This window comes from Chenopodium album, chromosome 16 (assembly GCF_948465745.1).
Source record: "Chenopodium album chromosome 16, dcCheAlbu1.1, whole genome shotgun sequence".
NCBI lineage: Eukaryota > Viridiplantae > Streptophyta > Magnoliopsida > Caryophyllales > Amaranthaceae > Chenopodium > Chenopodium album.
In genome coordinates, this window is record NC_137849.1 from 9,866,514 (window position 1) to 9,892,086 (window position 25,573).

Below are 25,573 nucleotides of genomic sequence, written 5' to 3' on the forward strand. Positions count from 1 at the left end.
GACAAAATTCTGGCACCTTAACTCTGATTAAAATATTAGCTAACAAAAACATATTAGATGAGCTAAATCACAGTAAATTGGGGTAATTAACATAAGCTAAGGCTTAATTTCCATGATAAAGTACATAAAATTCCATAATTCATACAGCAGATTTGTATTAATATATATGAAGTACTTCATATGATAGTATACCTGAAAATGTTGTGTATAAAAAACATTGTGCAATTGCAGTTTTCATTAATTGATGTACTTTCAAAAGGTGAACTACAATTTACATAAATAATCAGTTGCAAGTTTGCAACTCTTGAATTACTAAACATAGCAACCAACAATATGTATATCTTTCAAATGTTTCAATGACCTTTCAATCCACGGAATTGGAGCAGTTCAATCACTTTAAATAAGCTAGTACATTCACATATGTTCGCGCCAACCATCAGCTCATGAGGCACCCATCTTTGGATCTACCCAATCTTTTCAGCCTCAGAATATAACCATGGCATAACTAAATCTAATACACTTCAAAAATTCAACTGTCTGTTTATACAGCTATTATACATGAAGGAAAGGGAAGAATGAACCAATTTTTGTACATGTGAAGAAGAGGCGAAGCCAGTGTAAAACTTTGTCACATCCCATGACACGAACTGTGAAGAAGAGGCGAAAAAGGAATTGAAAGATTCCTATTCTGTTTCACTTATCAGATACAGCCTCTGACCGTTGTCAATCATTTCGATATCAAGTATTTTACCTCCGTCTTCTGACAAAACACAAGAATCAGTTGGGATGTTTAACTTTTCTGATGCCGCCTTTACCAGCTCATCTATTGTCCGTGGAATCCATAGAACGATCCCTGGTGTTCTGTTCTCTTTGGCATCAAATGGATGGTATGGAAACACTGTACATTTCTTATGGAGTTTCTTATCTGCAAGGAAGTAATATAATTAAATTTACAAGCTATGTAGTCCTATTCCTACACATCAATTCGACAATAAAACTGCTTTCCCATTAATTACTTTCAAAAGATTAGGAAAATGATTTCTAATCCTTTTGCAAATGCATTAAATTTATTAGTCTTCTGGCAAATGCACTAAGCCACTAACTTTAACATCTAGTTCTTGTTCTTTTTAAGAAACTTGCATCCAAGCTTGTTCGAAAGCTTGCAAGACCTTCCCTTGTAGAGGCTAATACAAAGCCTGTGCATGAAATCCAGAAACGTGCACCTGTGTGTATGAGAGTATTGAGGTAGAGCCTTAAGGTATATTTGGTATAATTGGAGTAAAAGGAATAGAATGTTATCGAATCAGAGAGGGAATGGGTATGTTAACCATCAGTTTTATTCATATTTTTCTTTTTTTTTTTTGTACTTTCAGATAACTACAGTTCCATTTTCCTCTGGCTTTATTTTCAACACTGGCAGCCACAATCGAAGCTCCTGTTTAAGCTATCCATTGTAGAAAACTGTAGGTCCAAAATGATACGGTATGTTTTTATTCAGCTTTCATAAGACCTAGGACAAGGTGGCTTTTAAATCTCAAACAACACTTGTTTTCACTTCTCTTTTATATCTTACAGGAGGAGGGAATTGGGAATCATAAAGTGGATATATGAGACAATACTCGAAACAATATTAAACAGTACCAGGAATTTCTTCATCGTGGTCACCAAATTCAGACTGTTGAGTAGATTTTGCAGATTCCAGTAGCTTTATCAAACTGTTATGTCCACACATCTTGGATTCATCCAGTGGTGTGTAGCCCCATCTGCAGATTTCAGATTTCTTTATTCAGAAATATGAAAAAAGTATGCTTTAAAGGCTAGTGCAGCTTCATGTATCGTTGTAGACATTACAGTCATTCAGAGTTTAGACATCCATCAAAGGAAGCAAAAAGATGTATATATTGCATTATAGCAGAAACTGTCATTTATTTGAGCACCAGCTACAAAACGTGAGGTCAAGGCATCCAGCAATAACCATGGAAGCTTCATTGCAATTGATAGCTTTAGACTACATGTAAAGTATAAAATTTACCAACAATGTAAGTGAACTATTACCTGTCTTTCAATAAAACAAGTGCTCCAGCCTCTACCAGAAACTTTGCCATCAAATATAACCCATGAGAACAAGCAACGTGAAGTGGAGTTCTACGATCATAATCTCTAGAGTTTGGATCAACCCCATTGTTCACAAGTCTTTTCAGAAATTCCAGATTTTCGCTTAAAACGACTGTACAGAGAAAAGTACCAACATCTTTTAAATCAATTCTAGCTCCTTCTCTGTATAATAACTCAGCAACTCGGTCATGTCCATTTTTCACAGCGTCTAGTAAGGGTGTATTTCCAAAATCATCTGTGGATAGAATAAATTTATCAGTGATTCTGCTCCAAATAAGTAAATAACAAAAAAAAAAAAAAATGTGAAAAAAGCAAAGAAGTTGAATGCAAAAGCCACCTGACTGGTTGACATCAGCGCCTTCTTGAATAAGAAAAAGAATAATGTTTTCATGTCCTTGAGATGCTGCAATATGCTGTAGCCAAAAGAAGTTTCTAGGTTATGTACACAGTTTGCACAAGGCAAGAAGAAATATAACACATATTTATACAATCTTCTACCATCATTATAACCTATAGAAATCATGAGATATAGATTACAAGCTACAAACATATTTTGTTAACATGCAATCACTTTTGTTTCCTGCATTCCTTGACAGAGGCCAAGACCAGAAGTTATTTCCTATCCAAAAAATTAAAGACTACAATGACAAACTTGCTAAGGATACATAACATAGATTCATGTCGAAGTTGTCACTGCAAACTTTATACAGGGACATCTATTACTTATAAACTTGTTGAACATGATAAGGTTATGACAGTAGTATCCATTATTAGAAATGCAAGTATACAAGGGACTACCAGATCACAATCCAAAAAGATGGAATAAGAGTAAAAGCAAGAAAGGGTAACGAATAGTTGATGAAACAACATACCAGTGGAGATCTTTTATTGTAATCTGTCTTCTTTGGATCAGCTCCAGCACCAATCAAATTCTTTAGCTGATAAAGATCACCACGGTATGCAGCATTATTTACTTTGAGAGCAAGTTCCGATTCATGTTGTTCTATGTGAGATGCGATATCTGATTCAATTTCCTTGAAGTTGAACTTTCCATCATTGCCCTATCAAATCAATGAAAAATGGCACATATATTACTTGTGCAGTTAGCTACAAAGTAAAGATTGTATTGAGCTTTACTGGTTAAGCAACATCTGAAGAACATAAAAAAGGGAGAGCAAAATTGATCTTTAAAAGACAAAATATGCTTGGCTTTATGGACTTAGTCCTCCAATTACCTCAAGGAGATTGTCAAAGATTTTTTTCCCATCATAGAAGTATATGTCAATAATATTACTCAATGATTGCTTGTCTATCCGCAGAAGCCTGCAGAGATCAATAACTCGGACTGTACAAGTCTGAGGGATGTTGCCAAAAATGGAAATTTGTCCAAAAGTGCTATTAAGTTCAAGATGTGAAATCGTCTTTTCTGACCCATCTTGCTCAATGACTACCTCCTCCTGCAGAAGAGCAACAGATATAACTATGTGAATTCTTGCAACCACTATCCGAAAATTAGTATCCATTCAGGAGAAGTAATGTAAAGAGATTATTAAAGAAAAGAGCTAGCATGATGGTACATTAGTTCAAGTCTGAACTGCATCAAAAGATGAACTCTGTCATTTCCATCAAATGCCACTTGTGAAGCTAGTACAATATTAACCATGTCTGTAGTTTTGCATCTAATGTCAAATTGGAATAGCGAACTTTATCATGTGTAAAGTATTAGATTACGAAAAGTTGCAATTCCGGGTATTACAAAATAAATCTATTGGGATAAAAGAAGCATGTACACATACCAGCTTTCCATGACAGACAATATATAATTGATCTACTACATTTCCCTGCTCCAATATTACTTCACCAGGAAGGAAAAATTCTTCATGAACTCTGGTCACCTGCAAGACCAAAAGCATAGGTTAACATATAATCCAACTATCACAATGTAGAGATTTCGTACCATTGTGTCTAACTGTCTATCTCTATAGAACAACAGGAATCACATTTTCATTCTTACTGTGGGTTATAACCTTCTCAAAATCTTAAGGCCTAACCATCATCACCAAATCGAAAAAGATTTTTTGACTTTTACCACCAAAAAAAATCAACAAATTGTTTTTTACCAACAAAACTTTTAAAAGTTTTATTTTACCACCAAAAAATATTCTAAAAATTGTTTTTTACCACCTACCGTTAAGAAAACCGTTAAATCTAACAGTTTAAAAAAACATTCTTCGATTTTCGTGAGCAAAACATGTTCTTCCTAGGTTTAGGGGGCATTTTGGTCTAAAGGATCCAATTTAAGGTCAGAATTGACAAAAAATAATCGAAAATGCCTCATTTTGTGTGTTCACGCAAATCGAGGTATTTTTAAACACGCAAAACGAGGCATTTATGATCATTTTTTGTCAATTCTGACCTCAAATTGGCCCCTATGAACCAAAATGCCCCTCTAAACCTATGAAGAACATATTTTGCGCACGAAATCAAGAATTTAAAAAAATCCCGTTAGGTTTTTTACGGCAGGTGGTAAAAAACAATTTTTTATTTTTTTTTGGTGGTAAAATAAAACTTTTAAAAGTTTTGGTGATAAAAAAACAATTTTTGGATTTTTTTTGGTGGTAAAAGTCAAAAAATCCATCGAAAAATCAATTTTGAGTTTGTACTGAAAATGTGATTTGGTTATGAACAGAATGAAAATCTCAAGGCCTAACCTTCATCACCAAATCGCAGAATCTCCTCATTAAACTAAGAGAAACATGTCTAAACATACAAGAACATATGTAGACCACCATTAATCTGTATGGCTGAACCTATATGTTAAAGGAAATGATTTGGTGATGAACAGACTGAAAATTTTAAGGCCTAACCTTCATCACCAAATTGCAGAATCTCCTCATTAAAGTATTAAACTATGAGAAACATGTCAAAACACACAAGATCATAGGTAGACAACCATTGATCTGTATGGCTGCACCCAGAAACTAGTGGTCATTTTAGTATGACAGCATAATTTGTGCTTTACTTTCAAGAATCTGTTACAGCAGTAAGATGCAGAAAATTAGAATCTGTCAAAAAATAGATAGAAAGTTAGGAGCTTACAATCTGATTCATGAATGCTATAGAACATCCTTTAAAAATTGCAGCATTTTCTATGTACTGCATGTACAATGTTTGGGAAATCTGCATAAACAATAGAGTATATATTTAGCTCATCCTAGTAAGGATTTTACAGGAACAAAAGCAACCCAATTTCTCAGATACAGATATTAGCAGTTTTTTTAATGCTGGTTCTTGACATTACCTTTGCTCGAAGAGAAATGGGAATGTCATTCAAAACAGAAGCCTCAGTATAGCTACTTTCATATTGCAGACGCAGATGAGATTTAATCTGATTACGAAGGTCCCTGTCAAGCCTATTTCTGTACATATATTTCATTACTTCTGCCATTTTATCCCTAAATCGTTCTGTTTGAGAGCCTTTAACTATCAATGCAGTCATATTACCGATCAGATAAGCACCCAGAATCATGTCAAATGAGACATAAATCATAATGAATATCATTTCCCGCATATTGACAGCATGTATATCCCCATATCCTGTAATATAACAACATTATTAACGAGTTAAGGACATTCTAGAATCAATCATGAACACAAATATGAGTAGTTTTGCTGTAACATCTTTTTGTAAGTAGGTTCATACTACATTACTACACAGTACTCTCATTAAGTTTACACTAAAAACACACTTTATTATGACTCCATGACCTGCCATAATCAATCAAAACTGTTGCCAAAGCTTTTTATCATTATAAATGTAAATCAAATTTGACTTATCATTATAAATCATTACTCTCTTCACCTCAAAATAAATGATATTATTGGATCCTTGGATTATAAAATGCCTCTCATTTGCTTAGTAATCATTCTATAGTCTCTACTCGGCATTTCTTACAGCACACCAGATGATCAGTTGTATGGCTTACGCTATATAGCCAAGGCATACAAAATTTCTTACAGTATCCACGGCATAGTAATATTTGTATCACATTTTCATCATATATACTAATATACATGTATTTATATGTTGAAATCAAACTGATATGCTTAACATTCGAGAAAGAAACAGAGCAACTCACCGACAGTAGCCATGGTGACAATGGAGAAGTATAGAGAGGTTGTATACCTCTTCCAAATATCGATTTCCCTAAAGTGGGAATAACTATAGTCTCCTAACGTCAAGCTACCAATCCATGTGTAACCTTCTTGGCTTTCAGGAATTGTAGTGGCTAAATAGTAAAAGATGCAAGCTGCTGTATGTGTGCAATAGAGCTCAACAGTAAGAAGTTTTATAATCCTTGTAATAAGGTACTTGATCCTTATATCCTTCTCCATTTTCTGGAGGAAGAAAGTGATCTTGCGTACCCGACACAACCTGATCCACAGCATGTATCTCACTATTTCTTTTTTGTGAGATGCCTGCAAAGGTATAATGGAGTATATTAGTATATGAATTGTACATTTATACTATGGTTTTGATATATGTATTTAACAGCTTATGTAACATGCAATATAATAGTACATAATGAATACGTAGTTCAAGAAGAAATGAAGTTTTGAGGCACACAGAGTCCCTACAGTAAATTGAGCTCTGAAGGAGATCAACTTTGAGGTGATCGAGCTATACGATTGAAGAAACTGTGTTGAGTAATACCTTATAAATAAGATCCCATGGGAAACAAGCTAACAAATCGAGGATAAACGTTGATTTCAAGTACCTGTAAGTAGGAAACAAAATTTGTACAAATTTAATCAGAAACAACTTTCATATTTGTTTGTTTGTTTTTTTTTTTTTTTCTTTTTTTTTTTTATTATTTCCTTACAATTGGCTGAATCTTGATAAAAAAAATATAACATAACTATAAGAAAACTGGTAAGACAAACAAAAACAAGATAAATTATGGCACCTGAATGCAATAGAACGGCGTTTATGGACCATATGATAAGTCTGTTTATCTCTGTATCCAACAAAGAATCTAAGAACAATGTCGACGAGGAAAGCTACTTGTCCAACAATGTCCAAGACAAAGAGGTTCTCTGGTAGTCCGCGAAAGAATCCAAACTCCATGGGTGTAAAGAAAGAAGAGTAAACTGCCCATAATAGTATAAACTTGTCCCATGCCTTGTACCACCTGCATTTCCCATTATGGTGCGTTTTCCTGGTTCAGTTTACCCTTTTTTTGTCTAACAAAGCATTGTAGAACGACACTAGTGTGTGTGTTTAAACGACACTAGTGTGTGTGTTTAAACGACACTAGTGTGTGTGTTTGAGCACCATCACAACATTTTACTGCTTGGATTTACAATGACAAATTAATATTCAATCAGAATTTAACTCACAAAATTCTACTATTTGTGTTTTTTAATAGTTTTATAATATTTCTATCAAATGCCCTGCAACATAAAACCTAAGCCATAGTTAGTATTGAAACCAATTTTACCTATCCTAAAACCAATAAACAATACTATAGCTTCAAATCTTCAATCACTCGGATTATATATTGAAAGTTCTTTACTTTATCTTTCAATGTGGGGCTTTTATACTATAAGAAAGAGGCGAGTCTAAAAATGAAATAAAAACTTCTCAAGTTCTCATAGATGTCGTATTCGTATGTAATTAACAACCCTGTGCAATTGGTATGTATCTGTTTATGTATTCTGTGCATGAGTAAGGAATTTGAATCTCATTAAAAGTTTCTTTATAACTCGTATTATTTTTTTCTGCCTTTATTTAACAATCCTCTCATGATCTTCATTCTAACCCATTATCACTTTTATTTTCCAAATTCTTTCTCTTCTCTCACACCAGTACATCTTGTAATTTCAATAAACTATTAACTCTTTTTTTTTTTAACAATTTGTTAATACTCCAACCACTATATTAAATTGTTTTACTGAAATTCAATTAAATCATCCAAAAATAAGACTTCTTTCACTTCGCCTTATTTTTGCTAAATTGAAATTATTTTTGTTAAACTTAAATTATTTATGCTGAACTGATTTTAATTTTACTGAGCTTAAATAATTATTACTGTAGACACCTAATTATGTCTCCCCAAAAACCAAACCCACTGATGAATATCTTTCACGTCATTTGATAATCGAGTAAGGTGAAATGTGAAAGAGACTTGTGAATGCTTTTGTTTTAACAAAAATATTTCTTTTTGTTTTTGAAAATATTTCTTTTTGTTTTTGAAAATATTCCTTTTTGTACCCTATTTATGAAAAACGTTTAGTCCAGTTTAGTTTGGTCCATGATAAGGGTCCAATAATGGTGTAGTTGGATGAGGCTTGAAAAGAGTTTTTTAACGATATATTATAAGCCCAATTTCGATGAATTATGAGGAAGTTATGGCTAAAATACTAAAGTGGGCTCAAACCGGATTTTACCTACGGCCCAATGATCATGTGGAGGGTCCAAGGGTTTACTCCCATTCCTAAACTAATTAGGATTAATTAGAAGCTTCTATAATTTTCTAAAAGATCTTAATTATCCTTTTTGAAAAGATAAGATCAAAGAATTTAAAATTGGATAAAACTTTCTTTTTTTAAGTCCTAATCCTATTTGAAATGAAAGATGTTCAAAGATAGTCAGATATTATTTTCGTGCCTCATAATTTTTATCCAAATCTTATATGGTTGGATAGATCTTGAAATTATCTTTCCAATGATATATTATAATATTAATTCCGAGCTATAACGAAAAATATATGAAAGAAATACGAAACTCTATTCAAAATTGACACCCTTCCACTATTTCGGCCATATCTTTTATTCTACAAAAGATTTTAATGTGATTCCAATTGAGTTGGAAAGTAGACTTCAAGAGCTTTTCAACGACATATTATATGACGTATTTCGACTTCTAGATCAAAAGTTATGATAAAAAAAATCCGCAAAAAACTGTCTCGTCGTGCCGCGCTATATCCTGTCGATTTGCGACAGAACCAATTTTATTCCGATTCGAATTCTAACTCTTTTCTATCGTTTTCGGACTATTTTCTCTATAAATAGGGTCGATATTTTCCGTTTTTAAATCATCAACAATCATCTAATTATATTATCTTCTCTGTCCTAAGCTAAAAGCTTATTCTTTCTCCCTCTTTCTAAGCCTTCCCCTTTTCAAATAAAATACCGCATTCACAACACTTAGACACACTTAGCCAAGTTCGAAGTTGCCTTCGCCCTAGACGTGAAAGGTTGATAATTCCTGAGGGTTTGGTCCCAAATCCCTATTTCAATTATTTAAATTAATTGTTTGATTTAATATTTTCTTTTAAGTTATTAACGTGTGTATTATTTTGATAGAAAGAGATACGAGGCATCAAAGTAAGTAACTTGATTACTTAATTATTCTTTTGATATAGAAATCATGCTTAGATTATATTAATTTCTAGTATCATGTTAGGATGTTTTTATTGCTTTCTAGTATCATGTTTAGGTTGTTTTTTATTCTTTTAAAGATCATGTTAGTATCATGTTAGGGATTAAAGTTTTGATCTTTAATGTTTAGTGACATGCTAGGATTTGTTATTAATCTTGTTAGTATCATGCGTAGGATCTTGCTAATATTATGCTTTATTGAGAATATTATTATGCTGATGATTATCATTATTATCATGTTGCTTGATATATTATTATTGTTGTTGCTTGATCACGCCCTCTCTTGCAGAATTAAAGGGAACTTGTACTTTTAATCACACTTAATAAAATAATTAATAATCTTGTTTAGGCTAATGTGATTTTAATTCAAGTGATCGCCAATAAATAATTTTGTTTGTGCATTAATATTCAACCAACATAGATTAAACAGGTTTAGGGTTAACCTATTGATTTTATGTTAGTCAGAAAGCGCACATGAATATGAGAAGAATAAAGCAAAGGCCTATTTTTAGGGCAGGTTCAATCTATTTTAGGTTGGATTTGTACCTTCGTCCCCGAATATCATGTCATGGTTCTAGACCACTATGGAGTTAGTGATCTCATGGATCGTGAAGGGGTGTAACCTTCACCCTGTGAACGGTTTACAAGTTCCTAAAACTTGTTGGCGACTCTTTTGCTCTATCTTCCTTCCCTTTAGACGCCACCATGTTTAAGTGTATGATCACAATAGGGCTCAAGTATGGGATACTTGAAATATTCCCTACAATTACTGATTCTTTATTATATTTCTTTTTTACAGTTAGGCTGTTCACTTCAACTTAAAAAAATAATATTAAGTAAAAATAATTTCAGTTCATTAAAATTATTTTCAGTTCAGTAAAAATAATTTCAGTTCAATAAAAATAAGTACAATTTAGTAAAATTCAGTTTTTTTTAAATAAGAATTATAATAGAAAATCAGTAAAAATAATTTCAGTTTAGCAAAAATAATTTCAGTTCAGTAAAATTAATTTCAGTTCAGTAAAAATAATTTAATTTCAACAAATATAATTTTGTTTCAGTAAAAATAATTTCAATTTAGCAAAAATAAGATGAAGTGAATGAGACCTTACTAATTTTACCGAACTAAAATTATTTTTACTAAAATTAAATTAAATTTCCTGAATTAAACTTATTTTTATTAAACTAAACTTATTTTTATTGAACTAAAATTATTTTTACTAAATTATTATTTATTTAAAGTGAGGAGAACAAGGTCTAAGCGTCCGTCAAACGGTAACACGAAAAAATAAAGTAGCGACCAATGAGATTGCACGGCCATTATTGGACATGCCACATGCGTTTGGACGGGTGTGATAAAACAACTTGAATCATTTGGAATAGATTTACCAATAAATTATTGATCACCAAATAAAATTACGTAGTATAATACTTTCTCTGTGTTATTTTTATAGTTGCAACACTTATTTTTTTACGCTTTCAGATGTATATTTTAAATTGTTAATATCTTTGATTATCAATATGTAAAAATTATAAATTTTAGATATTAAAATTGTCAAATCGAAACGAATCTAATAAGATCCCACATGACTATACTTTTATTTATATATAAATCGTCAAATTAGTCAAAGTAAAATATATAAATAGTGTAAAAGTCAAATTATTGTAAGTTTGTAACTATGAAAAAACGGAGGAAGTAATTATTCTTTTTTTAAAAATTCAATTATAATACGGAGTAATTGCCAAGTAGCCGTATATGAGTGTATACGAATCTAGGTAGACCACCTGGCGTATAGTGAGACGTCAAATAATTTAGTGGTCAATGGAACAAATCGCACACTATGAGCTGGGAGATAGAGAGAGACGCCTTTAATCTGAATTCCGAACCCATAAGTCGGCCGCATCCATCCCAAAATGTTACGTCCCCATATATATGGATTGACCCAACTTGATAATGACCTGGCTTCCCGTTATGTTCTTTTGGAGCTTTTTTTTTATTAGTGTACTAGATTATCTCCGTGTGATGCACGATTTTAAAATAAGAATTGAATTATACAATTCTAACACGTAATGAAAGAAAATAACTTGCTCATTTTTCCTAACCAATTTCTAATTAAATATGAATATACAATTTTCAAAAGTGCATAATTTTCATATTTAATTAAAAATTTCAATTAAATTACATTATTAACTTTGTTAACAACTCATAAATAACTAAATAGCATAATATGTTTAGAAAACCCAAATTTTAAAATTTAAAAATTCAAATGAAATATATTTTCAAAGCTATGTTAAATATGGTAGATTAAAAAGGAAAAAAAAAAAATAACATCATCCTTGCATTTTAGAGAGAAAAAATTAAATAAAAAAGTGACATGTAGACAATGATGACATCAGCGGTTGTTATTTTAGTATATATAATATATAGATTTTTCGGATTAGAGACAAATTTGATTAAACTAATACCGTCGAGTATTTTTTTTTTTTTTTTTGAATGGTAATACCGTCGAGTATTTAGTGAGAAGGTTTGGTAACAATTACCATGATTACCTTTTATTTGTTATCTCTAAAAAATTTAGGGTAACAAATATCCTTACTCTCATCAAATACAAACAAAGGTAGTATTTGTCACAAAAAAAAAAAAAAAAAAAAAAAGTAAAATTTAACTAATTCCTTTTCATGGTAAAACCAAACAAGTGAAAAGGTACACAAATGTTTCCTTAGTTCAGCTCAATTTAATATTTTTTTATTTTAATTTAATTATATTTAGTGTAGTTTAATTAAGCTCGATTAGCTAACAATAGCGGGGATTTTTGTATGACTTGTGAGGTACACAAATGGCACAACTAGTGGTGGATACAAACCCAAATCAATTATTTTAGAAATTTTGATACAGCTGGTTGAAGGGATAAGTATGTTTTCAGATAGTTTGAAAAAATAGGATTGACTACTAATTTTGTAGCCAAATCTTTCAATCACATTATTTTTTTTTTTTTTAGTGTTTGATCTATGTCATCCATCTAACTGATTGGATTAGGTACTGTAAAAAATAATTATAGATATTTCTAGAACTTCAAATTGATTTTGTTTCTTAATCTTTTGCGGGGGAGTTTGACTATTGCATGTATAAAATCTATAGTCATTTTTCTTTTTACTCAACACAGAGTTATAAATTTAAATGATTAAAAGATGGGAGTAATTTATAGACATAATCAGGAGTTGAGCATAACTACTTGGCATGGAATGTTGGAATTATTTATTCATTTTGCCCAAAGTGATCATAATTTTTTGGTTTACAAAAATAATCACCTCTTTTTTTTTTTCCTTCTACTCAAAATGATTATACTCCATAATTTTCCTTGATTCAATCACTTTGATAATATGTTACGATTTAATAATTTTAAAACAAATATAATGATAACAATTTTTATTTACTAAGCCTTTAAAAAGACTTAATTAAAAGTTTTGAATGAAATTGTCTTGTACACTCATAGAGTCACAGTGAGATTACAAATTTGTCTTTCAACTATAAACATTTACATGACTTAACTTAACATCTACTATTATTTATTTATTTCCAAACATGGTTGTACAAAATTTATGTCACCTTAATTAACTCTAAACCCGTCAAAAAATAAACACCCTAAAATCTCGTTTAGCAATACATCCAATCCCAATCTACTCCATATCATTAATTTTTTAACTAGTAATTTAATTCTAACCAATAATTCATTTCTCTCAATCATTCCTCTGTTTTTACTAATGCCACCAAAAAATAGATAAAAATGGAGAATGTAGTTAGAAGTTGGTACCTGTTTTTTTCAGGATGAATAGCAAGACCATGATAAAGATCTTTAAGACCATCAAACAATCCCTCTCGACAAAACACAATCGAGCCTTGATTCAACTCATTAACCAACATATCGAATTGCTTTCCCCTCGACGATTTCAACCTTTCCCTCGGCCGTTCAACCATGTAATCCTCCTCGTCATTCGATGATCCGGTTCTATGCACCCCTTCTTCATCATCATCCTCTCTACTCCACGACATTGTTTTCGCCGATATAAGCCGCACTATTTTCTTCGGCGTCATCTTAATCAACTCTAATCAAAATTAAAACAATGTAATATAACTATACAAGTAAAAATTAGCTAGATCGGGAAAAATAAAGATAACAAAATGATATCTATATTGCTCGAATTACTTGTATAATAAAGAAGATGAAATTAACGAACCTTGAATATGATCGCAATCGAAGTTGATTCAAAAATATCACGGGAAATGCGATCGACTACGAACTTTACAAATGTCTTCTCAATCTCGTTTTTTTTATAAGTTCACGGATGAACAACTTGTTTATTTGTTGTTGTACTGGTAATACACGAAGAAGTGAGAAAGGAGAAAGAGGGTGAAGAAAAGCGGCTTCGATGATTTCTAGTCTCTTCTTTGTATATTTGAATAATTTTATTGTTTCGAGTTTTGGCAATGAAAATGATTTGAAAAAGAGAGGAATGAGGGCAGGGGAGGTGTGGTGATTAATGACTATATGGCGGGTAAAATTTATATGGTTTATAGCAATTTGGAAATATGGATCCCAACTTTTAAAATAAGTTCGTCGTTTGTTTTTTAATAACTGCATCATTTTAAATAAACGCGTTTGTTATTATTAATACATATAATTATGATTTGATGATAATGATAAATTAATAAAATTTTAAAAATATATTATAAAATTAACTCAAAAACAACTTTATTTTATTTTTTTGAACGGGGAATAATATCATTAAATAATAGTCATACGACATCTATAATAATAAAGATCTGTAAATCACAGATTTAGAGAAAATATCATTACTTTTACAATTAAAATTATAACTAATTTGCATATTTGGCATAGCTCATACTCTACCGTTTCAAGCTTGACTCGAGCAATGATTTTCGACCCTTTGCATCTTTCCAAGTTGAGACCTCCTCAATCTGCGCTGATGTTTTGATTGACCAGTTGATAACAAATCCCTGACCCATAGGAATCCAAAGCACTTTTTCAATTATTATAAGAACCCTAAAAATAAAATTCTCATCCATGGATCAGAATCAAAATCCCAAAAAATTGGAAAAAACCCAAAAAAATTAGGACAGACTCTCATAGATGGAGAGAACAAAACAAACAAACCAAAACGTAAAACAAAACAAAAAAACTAAATTGAATAAAAGAAAAAGGGTCAGAAATAATCTAATTTTCGAAAAAATTAGACTATTTCCGGCCTAAACGGCCAAAAAACTAAAACTCTAGAAGAGAGAAGAGAGAAGAGAGAAAAAGAAAAAAGGGTAACTCAACAACAATTAGTAACATGGTAAAAGTTACTTTTGAAATAATATAAAAAAAAAAAAAAAAAAAAAAAATTCAATGATGCACCTATTCATAAATCGAGGAAGTAATTACTTTGAATCTCAAAGTGTCCCCTTGGGTTTAAAATAAAAATATCTAGCTTTTGATCATTTTTTGTTAGTTTAATAACATTATACTCTCTACGACTCTTATTGATAGTCTTTTTATGACAATTTTTACGGGAATTAATAAACATAAATAAAAAGTAATTAAAGTATATTGAAAGATAAATTTATATTGGGTATGCAAAAAATTAGAGAGAGAAAGTAATAAAACTACATGGAAAAGCAAAATTTTAATGGGAAAATTAAATTTGCACAAATATTGTTGCAAATTGGAGAAAATTTTGGTAAAAAATTGATATTAATGGTACTTGAAAAAAGCAAATAGAACTATCATTTTGGGACTTAAAATTGGTTATAAGGGACTATCAATAAGGGACGAAGGGAGTATTGTTTAATTTGTTGTTTTATACAATAATACGAAATATTAAGTGAAAATTAACTAGGTGCTTGGTTAATCTATGTGTTAGTATTTAGTTTATACTCCCTCCGTCCCTTTTTTACATTCCTGCTTTCCTTTTTGGGTATTCCAAAATTACATTCCTCCTTTCCTTTTTTAGTAAGTATTTTTTTTTTCCAAATATCCCAAATTATCCCTCTTTTTCTGTTTTGTAATTAATGCTCACTCTTACTTTCCTATTCTCACTCTTATTTTCCCCTTAAAAAAATTCAGAATCCTTGTGCCTAAATTTAGATGAATATGATTGGTTCTTACACTAGTAGAAAAATACAAATAGGCACCCCCTAATGCCACCGGTCCAGGCCAAACCGGTGGCAAAAACCGGCCTAAAAATGGGCGGGTTTTTAAACAAAGAGAAATGGCACCGGTTCAGCTCAAATCGGTGCCAAAAATAAAAAGGGCACCGGTTTGAACCGGTGCCTTTACGAACCAGCTCGTTTAATTTATAAAAAAAAAAAAAAAAAAACGTCCCATTTAACTCCCCCCAACCATAATTTTTCTCAGCCCTTTCTCTCTCCTCTCCTCTCCTCCTCTTTCTCTCTCCTCTCCTCCTCTTTCCTTCTTGCTCACCGATCTCCATCATTTCTTTCTCTTTCTGGATCTCCTCCTCCTTTCTATCACTCGAAGACCACCAACAATTCGAAAACCACAACATGCAACACCAATTTTGATTTTTTTTAATCGTTTTCTTGTTTTTTTTTTACCATTTCAATTTTTTTTCTGGATTTTTCGATTTCAATTTTTTTTTAATTTCAATTATTTCGATTTCTGGGTGTTTTCGATTTGTGGGTTTTTTCCAATTTCAATTTATTTCGATTTTGATTGTTTTTTTCGATTTCTGGTTTTTTATAATTCGATTTTAATAGTTTTTTTTTCGATTTTGATTTTTTTAATTTTGATTTCTGGGTTTTTTTTTTCGATTTTGTTTTTTTTTTCTATTTCTGGGGTTTTTTTTTCGATTTCAATTTTGATTGTGTTTTTTTCGATTTTGATTTTGTTTTTCGATTTCTGGGTTAATTTTCTGTTAAAATAATTGATTATTTTGGGTTAATGCATGCGGTGTTGGGGTTTTTATTTTCGTGATTTTTAGGTTTTTTTTTCTGGGTTTTTTTATTTTCGATTTTTATTTTTTTTTTCGATTTCTGGGTTTATTTTATTTTCGATTTCAATTTTGTTTTTTTTTTCGATTCTAATTTTTTTTTTTCCGATTTTCATTTTTGGGTTTTTCGATTTCTGGGTTTTTTTATTTTCATTTTTTTTCGATTTCTGGGTTTATTTTATTTTCGATTTCAATTTTTTTTTTTCGATTATGATTTTTTTTTTCGATTTTCATTTTTGGGTTTTTCGATTTCTTGGTTTTTTTTTTCAATTTTAATCGATTTTTTTGTTTGTGTTAATTGGTGCAGGTTCATTGATTTAGATCTTAAATTGAAGAATCAAGATGCAAGAATATTGATTTAGATGTGTATGAGTTTTTGTTATTTATATTGTAATTTTTTTTTATTTACGAGTATATTGTAATTTTTTTTTTATTTATATGTTGTAATTGATTGTAATTTTTTTTTTGATTATATATTGTAAATTTTGGATTATATTGATTGACATTCGTCAATTATTATTGTGATGTTCTTATTTATTGTAGTAGATTTAATTGCTATGTGAAAAAAGACAAAACAAAAAGGAAAAGAAAAAAAAATTAAAATTAAAATTTTGGGCACTTTTGGCACCGGTTAACCAGTGCCAAAAACATTGAAAAAAAAATTTTGGGCCATTTTTGCCACCGATTTGAACCGGTGGCTTTTCAAGCTAGTAATTGGCACCCCCCACATTGGCACCGGTTCAAACCGGTGGCTTTGAGGGGTTTTGAACCGATGCCAATTTCGTTTTTTCACCTAGTGTTAATTTTTCAATAGGAGTATGTTATTGATCCTTTTTTTTTTTTTTGCAAAGGATTGATGACATGACATCATTAAATATTAATCTATCTTTGTTTTACTCGAAGACATCATTTAATGTTTTGTATTTCCCATTGTGTTTTGTTTTATTATTATTTGTTTTATTTTTAGTTCCTTAATTCCCGTGTAATTTTACAAACAAGAATGTAAAAAAGGGATGGAAGGAGTATAAGTTTAGCTAATTTAAAATAAGTTTGTATTAGCACAAATAAATAAGTTGAAACAATTTTTTTTTTATTTTGCACAAATAGGACAATCGTAGATAAAATAGGTTTTTCAAAAAATAACAATAAATATAGACAAAATAAATTTCTATAATTTAAGATGTAGGGAATATGTAGACAAAGTAAGGTTGAATCAAACAGAGCCTAATTATATTTTGTACAGTATTACAAATTGTAAATTGATAAACATAGCCCTTAGGGCTTTGTATAAGAAGCATTTTTTTTTTGACGATTGTATAAGAAGCTCAAAAGGGAAAGATTGAGGAAAAATTAACATTAATGACACCGATGCGCATGTGATTTTGTCATAAATTCCCAACTTAATTCCATTTTGGAAAATATATTTTTAATGCTTATACATAGCCCTAAGGGCTACATATATCATTACCCTTATAAATTTATTGCCTTAGTTTCTCATATTATTGTTATAGATAATAATATTGAATATTATTTTGTATTCCAATTTTCTTTCCCTAAAAAAAAAAAAAAAAAAAAAAAAAAAAAAAAAAAAAAAAAAAAAAAAAAACTATATACTAAAAGACACACCAGCAATGACATGTGTCTGGTGTGTCCTTAATATTTTTTTTACACAAAAAAAAAAAAAAAAAAAAAAAAAAAAAAAAAAAAAAAAAACTATTAAAAAAATAGATAGAGAATATACTCGAAATATTATCTTCCAACATTTAGGAAGAAAATCATAAAATAATATATTTACCATCTTAAATATCTAAACATATCTTTATAAAATTCATTTATAAGTAATTACTTTTTAATGTAATACGAGTAATGATTATTTATAGTAAAAAAATCTTGAATATATATATCTTTCACCTAACATAATTGGTGAATGAAAAATTATCAAATGTGAAATAAAAAAAATATAATAAATATGCCATTAGGGTACAAAATAAAAGAAAGCTTGAATAAAAAATTATAATATATAGTCATAAAAGATTAAAAAAAATTATATTTTAAGTTGCATTATTTGGGATAAAAATAATAAATAGATTTTGGAGCAAATTATTTTTTATATTTAAATATAGTTTTAACTTAACAAAGAGTGAAAAACCGTGCATGGCACGGGACCTAACCTAGTTATAATATATTATTGTTACGAGTACTTTATTTATTAACTTATTGGAGATTAATATATCATAATAGGGATTGAACATATACAAGTAAATGTTTTGGAAAGCATCCAAATGGTTAAGTGTGTTCTAGCTATACGAGTCCATTTGAAATTATTAATCCTTTTCCTCCAGGGAAAAAAAATAAATAAATAAACTCATTAAACTTTATCTAAACTTATTTTTTCAAAAAATATATGATAATATGGAGAATAGATTAATGTCTTTCTAATAAGATTACCTTGTATAAGTAGCTTTTAGGAACACTTTAATCTTTTAGCCTTTGAGATGCATGGATTTGAAAGGTTGTTCAACAACTTTCCAAATAATTCCAAGTTTACTACTTTCTTCATTTGAAGTATAAAGTATATAGCTAGTATTTGTGATCAGGAGATGCCCCGGGACATTATATGGGATTGAACAATAATATGCGTTTTAGTTTATGACATAATTTAATTCTTAATTTTCTTAAAATTAAATTTGTTATTCATATTATCATTCGCTACATATTAAAATTTTGTATTCAATGATAACATAAAATATCACATATGTTGATGGTAAGACACTTAATTATAAAACTAGTTTAGGACCCGTGCCATGCATGGTCTGTTTAAAAAAAATTTAAAATTGACAAACATACCCATAATATAAAGCGTGAACAAACAAAAAATTGACGTAATGTAATGTTGCAATGACCATTTTATTATTGTTAATAATAAAGTATTTTTCAAGAAAAAATCATTAAAGAAATAAATTAAAATACAAAAAAATAGAGAGAAAGAATAATGTTGAATTGCACATGTGTTATCATTTGCGTTGCCTTTTATTTCTTTCATCTCCGGTAGTTGTTCAAGAAACTTGAACAATTATTATTTAATCGAGGAAGATAACAATTGAATGAGGTCGTCCTTCTACATACGATCACTGCATAAAAAGGTAAGGATCAGTATATCTTATGTAAAATTACATGATAAAATAATGATAAAATGTACGGTTGAGAAGTTTATTAAAAAATAATATGTCAAGATTATATAGAATATATGTATTCTTGCATTTTTTGTAAGTAATTGATCAATTTTTTTGGTGTCTCTATAGAACTGTTCAAATGCTTTAGATAATAAAAATAAAATATACATATATCATATATGTATCAATGGAATAAATATTCAACATTCTAAATTAGTGAGACATAAACACTTTAAAACTTTGAAAGATACGAAATCAATCAATAATATATGCATTACCCAATATGTTTAATTGCACTGCAAATTACTAAAAAGTGAGTCAATTATATATTTATACATGCATTATATATATATATATATATATATATATATATATATATATATATATATATATATATATATATATATATATTAAAAGATAAATTAGGATTCCTTGTTAAAGATAAGTATGATATATAATTCTTTCAAAAAAAAATATAATTATGATATATTATAAAGGAAAATTTGTCAAAAATAAGCCAACCTTTCCCCGGTTAGCTTAAAATAAGTCAACCTTTTAATTAACTCAGAATAAGTCAAACTTTACCATATGACTAATTTTATTAAGTCACTTGACTGGTAACCGGCTAAAAAAAGAAAGGAGGTATTTTTACAATTTACTCTCTTTCCCTGTCAAACATTGATTAAGACCCTCCCTTTCACTCTGTCACCCGCCATTACTGAGCTTCAACCACAATAGTACCTCAAACGAAGAAGGAAAAAAAGGCGCTTTTTGAAGACAAAAAGGACATTGCATTTCCCCAATTGGCTACTACTGCAGGAGCTCATCTCCATTGTACAATTATCGGTTTGAATTTTAAACCCTAGGCCATTTCTTTTTTTTAAAAAAAATAAAAAATTATGATTATGGTGAATTGGTGATGTAGTGGGAAGATTAGACCTTTGTTTCGAAATTGGCTGTAGTACAAAATTGCTATTTGCTCTAATTTTCTATGGATATTAGCACTTTGTATTTGATTTTGGGATTGTAATTTGGCTGAATTGCAAACATGAAATTAGCACTTCGTATTATGATTTATGCATTTTATTATGTTTCGAATTGGGTTGAAAAACTATGATGATTGTTGTCCTTAATTATATGCATTTTTTTGGTTAATGGTAGGGGAGATAGATGGGAGTATTTGATACAATATCTGTATGATTTTGGCATTGTGGAAGTTTTAAACATGTTGCCGCATTTTCCTAATATTGAGATTAGATTACAATACAAGGATGTGAGAAGAGAAGGGTTGTAATTTTTGGGATTTTTCTTAGATTTATTCGAAGAACAATAAAGATCAGGGGAAGGGATGAATCGCAAAAAAATAATGAGCAGGGGAGGGAAATTTTTTTTGGATTTAATCGCAAATCAATACAGGGGAGGGAAAGGGGAAAGAGATAAATACAATAAACAAAATTTAAAAAATAAAAAAAAATCAGAAAACCTACAAAGGTTACATCCACGTCAGCGTTTTACCTGTTGTTGTAGGTAATAAAGTCAAGTGACTTAATAAAATTAGTCGTATAGTAAAGCTTGACTTATTCTGAGTTAATTAAAAGGTTGGCTTATTTTAAGCTAACCGGGCAAAGGTTGGCTTACTTTTGACAAATTTTCCTATTATAAAATCATAATAAAAATATCTCCATGATATTATTGTATAATAATTTTTCCATATTTAAGTTGACCAAGAAATAAGTAAGGAAGTAAATTTAAGAAATAAATAAAGTAAACTTTAAATTTACACAAAGATTTCAAATCAAAACTTAATTCATCATATATTAAAAACTTAATTAAAGACAAACATATATTAAAAACTTAATTCATCATACCAACTAAAATGTTGGTGTCCAGCTCGTTTGAAACTATTGAATCGTAAGGTTTCAAATCAAAACCACGAATGGGAATACTTGTTCCTTCCACTTGATTGACTGTAGTTAAGTGTTTAAAATGAATTTTGTATGCATGTCCCGTGGGTTTATACGATTCATTATTAAGTCCAACTCTAAAATTTGAAATGTTATAAACTTGCCCCTCCACTAGTTTAGTTTGAAATATCACAAGCAAGGACTTCTTTATGGAAGCTTGGATCTTTCCTCCCTAATTTATATATAAAAAAAAATAATAAATTAAAAAAAAACATAAATATTGAAACTCCATAAAATGCTAGCACAACTTATACACATATATAAAAAAAATGATAACAAACGTTAGATTACATGCCTGTTCATATAGTAGAATCATCTCTAGAGAATGTACATCGTTTGCATTATTAAAAGATGGAATAGTCCATAAGGAGATAACCCTAGCTTGTATAGTAATATTTTCAGTTGACAGATTGATATTTTGTATAAGCTTTAAATTTTGTGCCATTAGAAAAAAATAATGTTTAAAGTTATTTAGTGGTTGTGATTCAAAAATTTAGATTAATGCTTTTTTATAATGATTAGATAAGATGTTTTTGGAAAAATTGGGATAAAAATAAAAGGTAAAAAGAATATTGCATGATTTAATCATATAAGGAATAAATATCACCCGTAATATATATTATAGTAAGGATATAGTCAGTATCTTTATTAAAATCAAATGTAAACATTATACTATAAATATATAATCGAACTTGTATCATAAATGACTTTTTTTTTTCCCTTTAAGGGAAGATTGCATATCAAAGGTGGTAATACATATTAAAATAATATGATTAGCTAAGTTTTTTTTGTTTTTTTTTTTTTTTTTTTTTTTTTTTAAGGGGAGATTGCATATCAACAGTAATAATAAGAATTTTTTTTTTTGTTTTGTTTTGTTTTTTTTTTTTCTTGTTAAACTTACTTTAAAGCTATGGTAATATATATCAAAATAATATGATTAGCTAAGATTTTTTTAAGGGAAGATTGCATATCAACCGTAATAATATGATTAGCTATTTTTTTTTAAGGGAAGATTGCATATCAAAGATGGTAATATATATTAAAATAATATGATTAGGTAAGATGTTTTTTTTTTTTTTAAGGGAAGATTGCATATCAACAGTAATAATAAGATTTGTTTTTTTAAAGAGAAGATTGCATATCAACCATAATAATATGAGTAGCTAAGATTTTTGTTTTAAGAAAAGATTGCATATCAACCGTAATAATATGTGTAGCTAGGATTTTTTTATAAGGGAAGATTGCATATCAACCGTAATATATATGTTAGGACAATCATGGTAAGATTTATTTGGTGATTATTTAAATATATTGTATTTTTTTTTTATAATTTTTCTGATTACAGTAAGATTTATATTTATTATTTATATATATGCAAAATATCTCCTTCTTTAAATAATTTTTTTTTGAAAAAAAAAATACTAAGGACACACCAGAAGATGACACGTGTCATGACTGATGTGTCTTTTAGCATATAGTTATTGATTGATTAAAGGTTGCATATTCAAATCGTGCGGATCGGAGAATTTGTTATATTATAAAAGCATCATGTGCAATGAGAAACAAATGGAAGGGAGAGCTACGTGTTATGTTACTTGGACTCGGGTACCCATGTTCAACACGGGTATGTGTCCAAGTGTCCGACTCGGCTATTTTGTGAAAAAATTCCATGATTTTGAACTAAAAGTGAAGTGTCCGGGTGTCATACTCATGTCCAAGTGTCGAGGGTCCGACACGGATACATGAGGTGAAATGAAGAGTCCGAGTAACATAGTCTATGTGACATACTAAAAAGTTGAGTGGGTGACGTGACGTAATGAGCAGTGTACGTAGCATAAATATTCTTAAGAACGGTTTTTTAATATATTAGTGTAGATTTAATAAGTAATTAAACTAGTCTTATTTGACCTTTATATATTCCAACACTAAAAATGAAGGATTAAGCAGTGCAAATTTGTCATGCTTTTCTAATGAAATCCGGACAATGTCCAAGCATCTTTGACAACTAATTATTAATTATTCTTACTATTTCCAGATGTTATAACATGACAGAATGACCATAGTAATATGATGTTAATCAGAATTGATTAGTATGTATTCGTTTTAATTAATCGGATATTCGGATTGATCAACAAATTAATTATTAATTGTTTCCTTATCAATCTTACGCTGATGTGTTTTTATGAGTTGTAATAGAAGCTTTTAGAAGTTTAAGTAACCATTGACCGTGTGAATTTTTAATTTTCTGTAATCTCATCCATTTGCTTAAGTGGTTGAGTAAATTTTGGGTTATTAACTTTATTGTCCTTATAATCAGTGTCTTGTAAACTTATGATTAGACTTTGCCAAAAATTCCTATTTTTTATTAAAAAGAAATAGTAGTAATATTTAAATTGTAAAATTTATTTTTAAAAATATTCATATGACATCTACGAGAATATATAATACTTCTTCCATCCTATAATATAGTTCTTGTTTTCCAATTTTGGAGAATCAAAATATTATTTTTATTTCCATTTTTAGATAATATGTAAATACCATTATACCCTCACTTTTTTAACTTTATTCATTGTACTTCCTAATTTACCTTTGAATTTTGCACATGTTTTGTATTTTTTTCCATTTTCTCTCTCTGAGTTTTATCTATAATTGTAGTTTTCACTTTTATTAATGTAATTCATCTACTTTCTCTTTCTATTTTTTAAATACCGTGAAAAAAATACAAATAAGAACTATATTATGAGACGGAGAGTGTAGATACATAACATATTGAATCTACGATCTTCCACTTTTAACTCTGGAATATATAAGCTTGTTGAAGACAATCTTACGAGTTTTTTAGATGTGAGAATGCTTTTCATCTGATTCATCTTACAATATTCAAAAATTTGATAACTTTTGCAACCTTGCACACTTTTCAATTTTCACCAGTTCACCCACAAAAACAATTTCTCTTTGCATAAAAAAAATTGAAGAGTCACCATAGTGGTTTTAATGATCATGGAAACCACACAGAATCCATTGAATATGGCTTCAATCTTCGATATATTAAGTCCAAGATCCGAAAGATCGTCTTATTTCGAACATTTGAAATATTTCACTATGATGACACTGCACAAAGCGTTCTGCATGCAATTGGTTTGAGCATTCTTGAATGGTACGAGTTTTACTTAAATACATAAGGACTATATATAAGGTGATGATCGCTTGAATTTATCATGTTGATGGACTTGAGGGGACCTAGGCCTGGTTGTCCATGATATTGCCCTTGGTGTTTTGATGATAGCACAAGATAAACTTTACGATAAGGTTATAATGACTTAAGCCCTGTTCTTTTGAGCTTCTGAAAAAAGAAGAGCAGGTGTCAGCAGAGCTGAACAGAGCATTATTATTAATACTATGAGTAAATACAACTTGAAGGTACTAATGTTTACCAAAAGTTTCACTTAAAGTACTGATGTTTTAAAGGTTTCAAAAATGGTACTCAACCCATATTTGCAGGTAAACTTCTTATTAGTAACCTCCTCTAACCGGTTACTCCTTAATTTGGCTTTTAAAAAAATAAAAAGGGTAGGAGAGAGAAAGTGAATTTAATTAATAAATTGAACACCACCACTCCGGCACCACCAACAGCAGCCACTTTGCAACCGTCGCCCAACATCATCCACACCAAAACCACCACAAACACCTACGCTGCACCCACAACCACCACTTCACTACAACCGCTCCTCTTCACCACCCACGTTCAGGCCATTAATTTCCAAAAAACCACCACACTCCTACCTACCCACACCACCAGAAAACCCAACCACTGCACCGCCGCTCCTCCCCCACCTTTCGCTGCACCTCCCCCACCCCTCGATGCCC

At 29.9% G+C, this 25,573-nt stretch overlaps 1 protein-coding gene across 2 annotated transcripts; it reads right to left on the reverse strand.

The window, feature by feature from the left end:
* Positions 1-212: 212 nt before the first annotated feature.
* LOC145584874 (potassium channel SKOR-like) lies at positions 213-14,079 on the reverse strand. Of its 2 annotated transcripts, none has more exons than XM_081641660.1 (14): positions 13,795-14,079; positions 13,371-13,651; positions 7,083-7,307; positions 6,830-6,893; positions 6,255-6,594; positions 5,417-5,712; positions 5,215-5,295; positions 3,912-4,010; positions 3,351-3,572; positions 2,988-3,176; positions 2,453-2,528; positions 2,056-2,350; positions 1,642-1,763; positions 213-925 (listed from the first exon to the last, which is right to left on the reverse strand). In XM_081641660.1, the coding sequence occupies exons 2-14, from the start codon at positions 13,649-13,651 to the stop codon at positions 684-686; spliced, it is 2,532 nt and encodes an 843-aa protein (XP_081497786.1). In that variant the 5' UTR covers positions 13,795-14,079; the 3' UTR covers positions 213-683. The 2 variants fall into 2 exon arrangements, with proteins under 2 accessions (XP_081497786.1, XP_081497785.1); XM_081641659.1 differs by having other exon boundaries at positions 13,371-13,662.
* Positions 14,080-25,573: the final 11,494 nt, after the last annotated feature.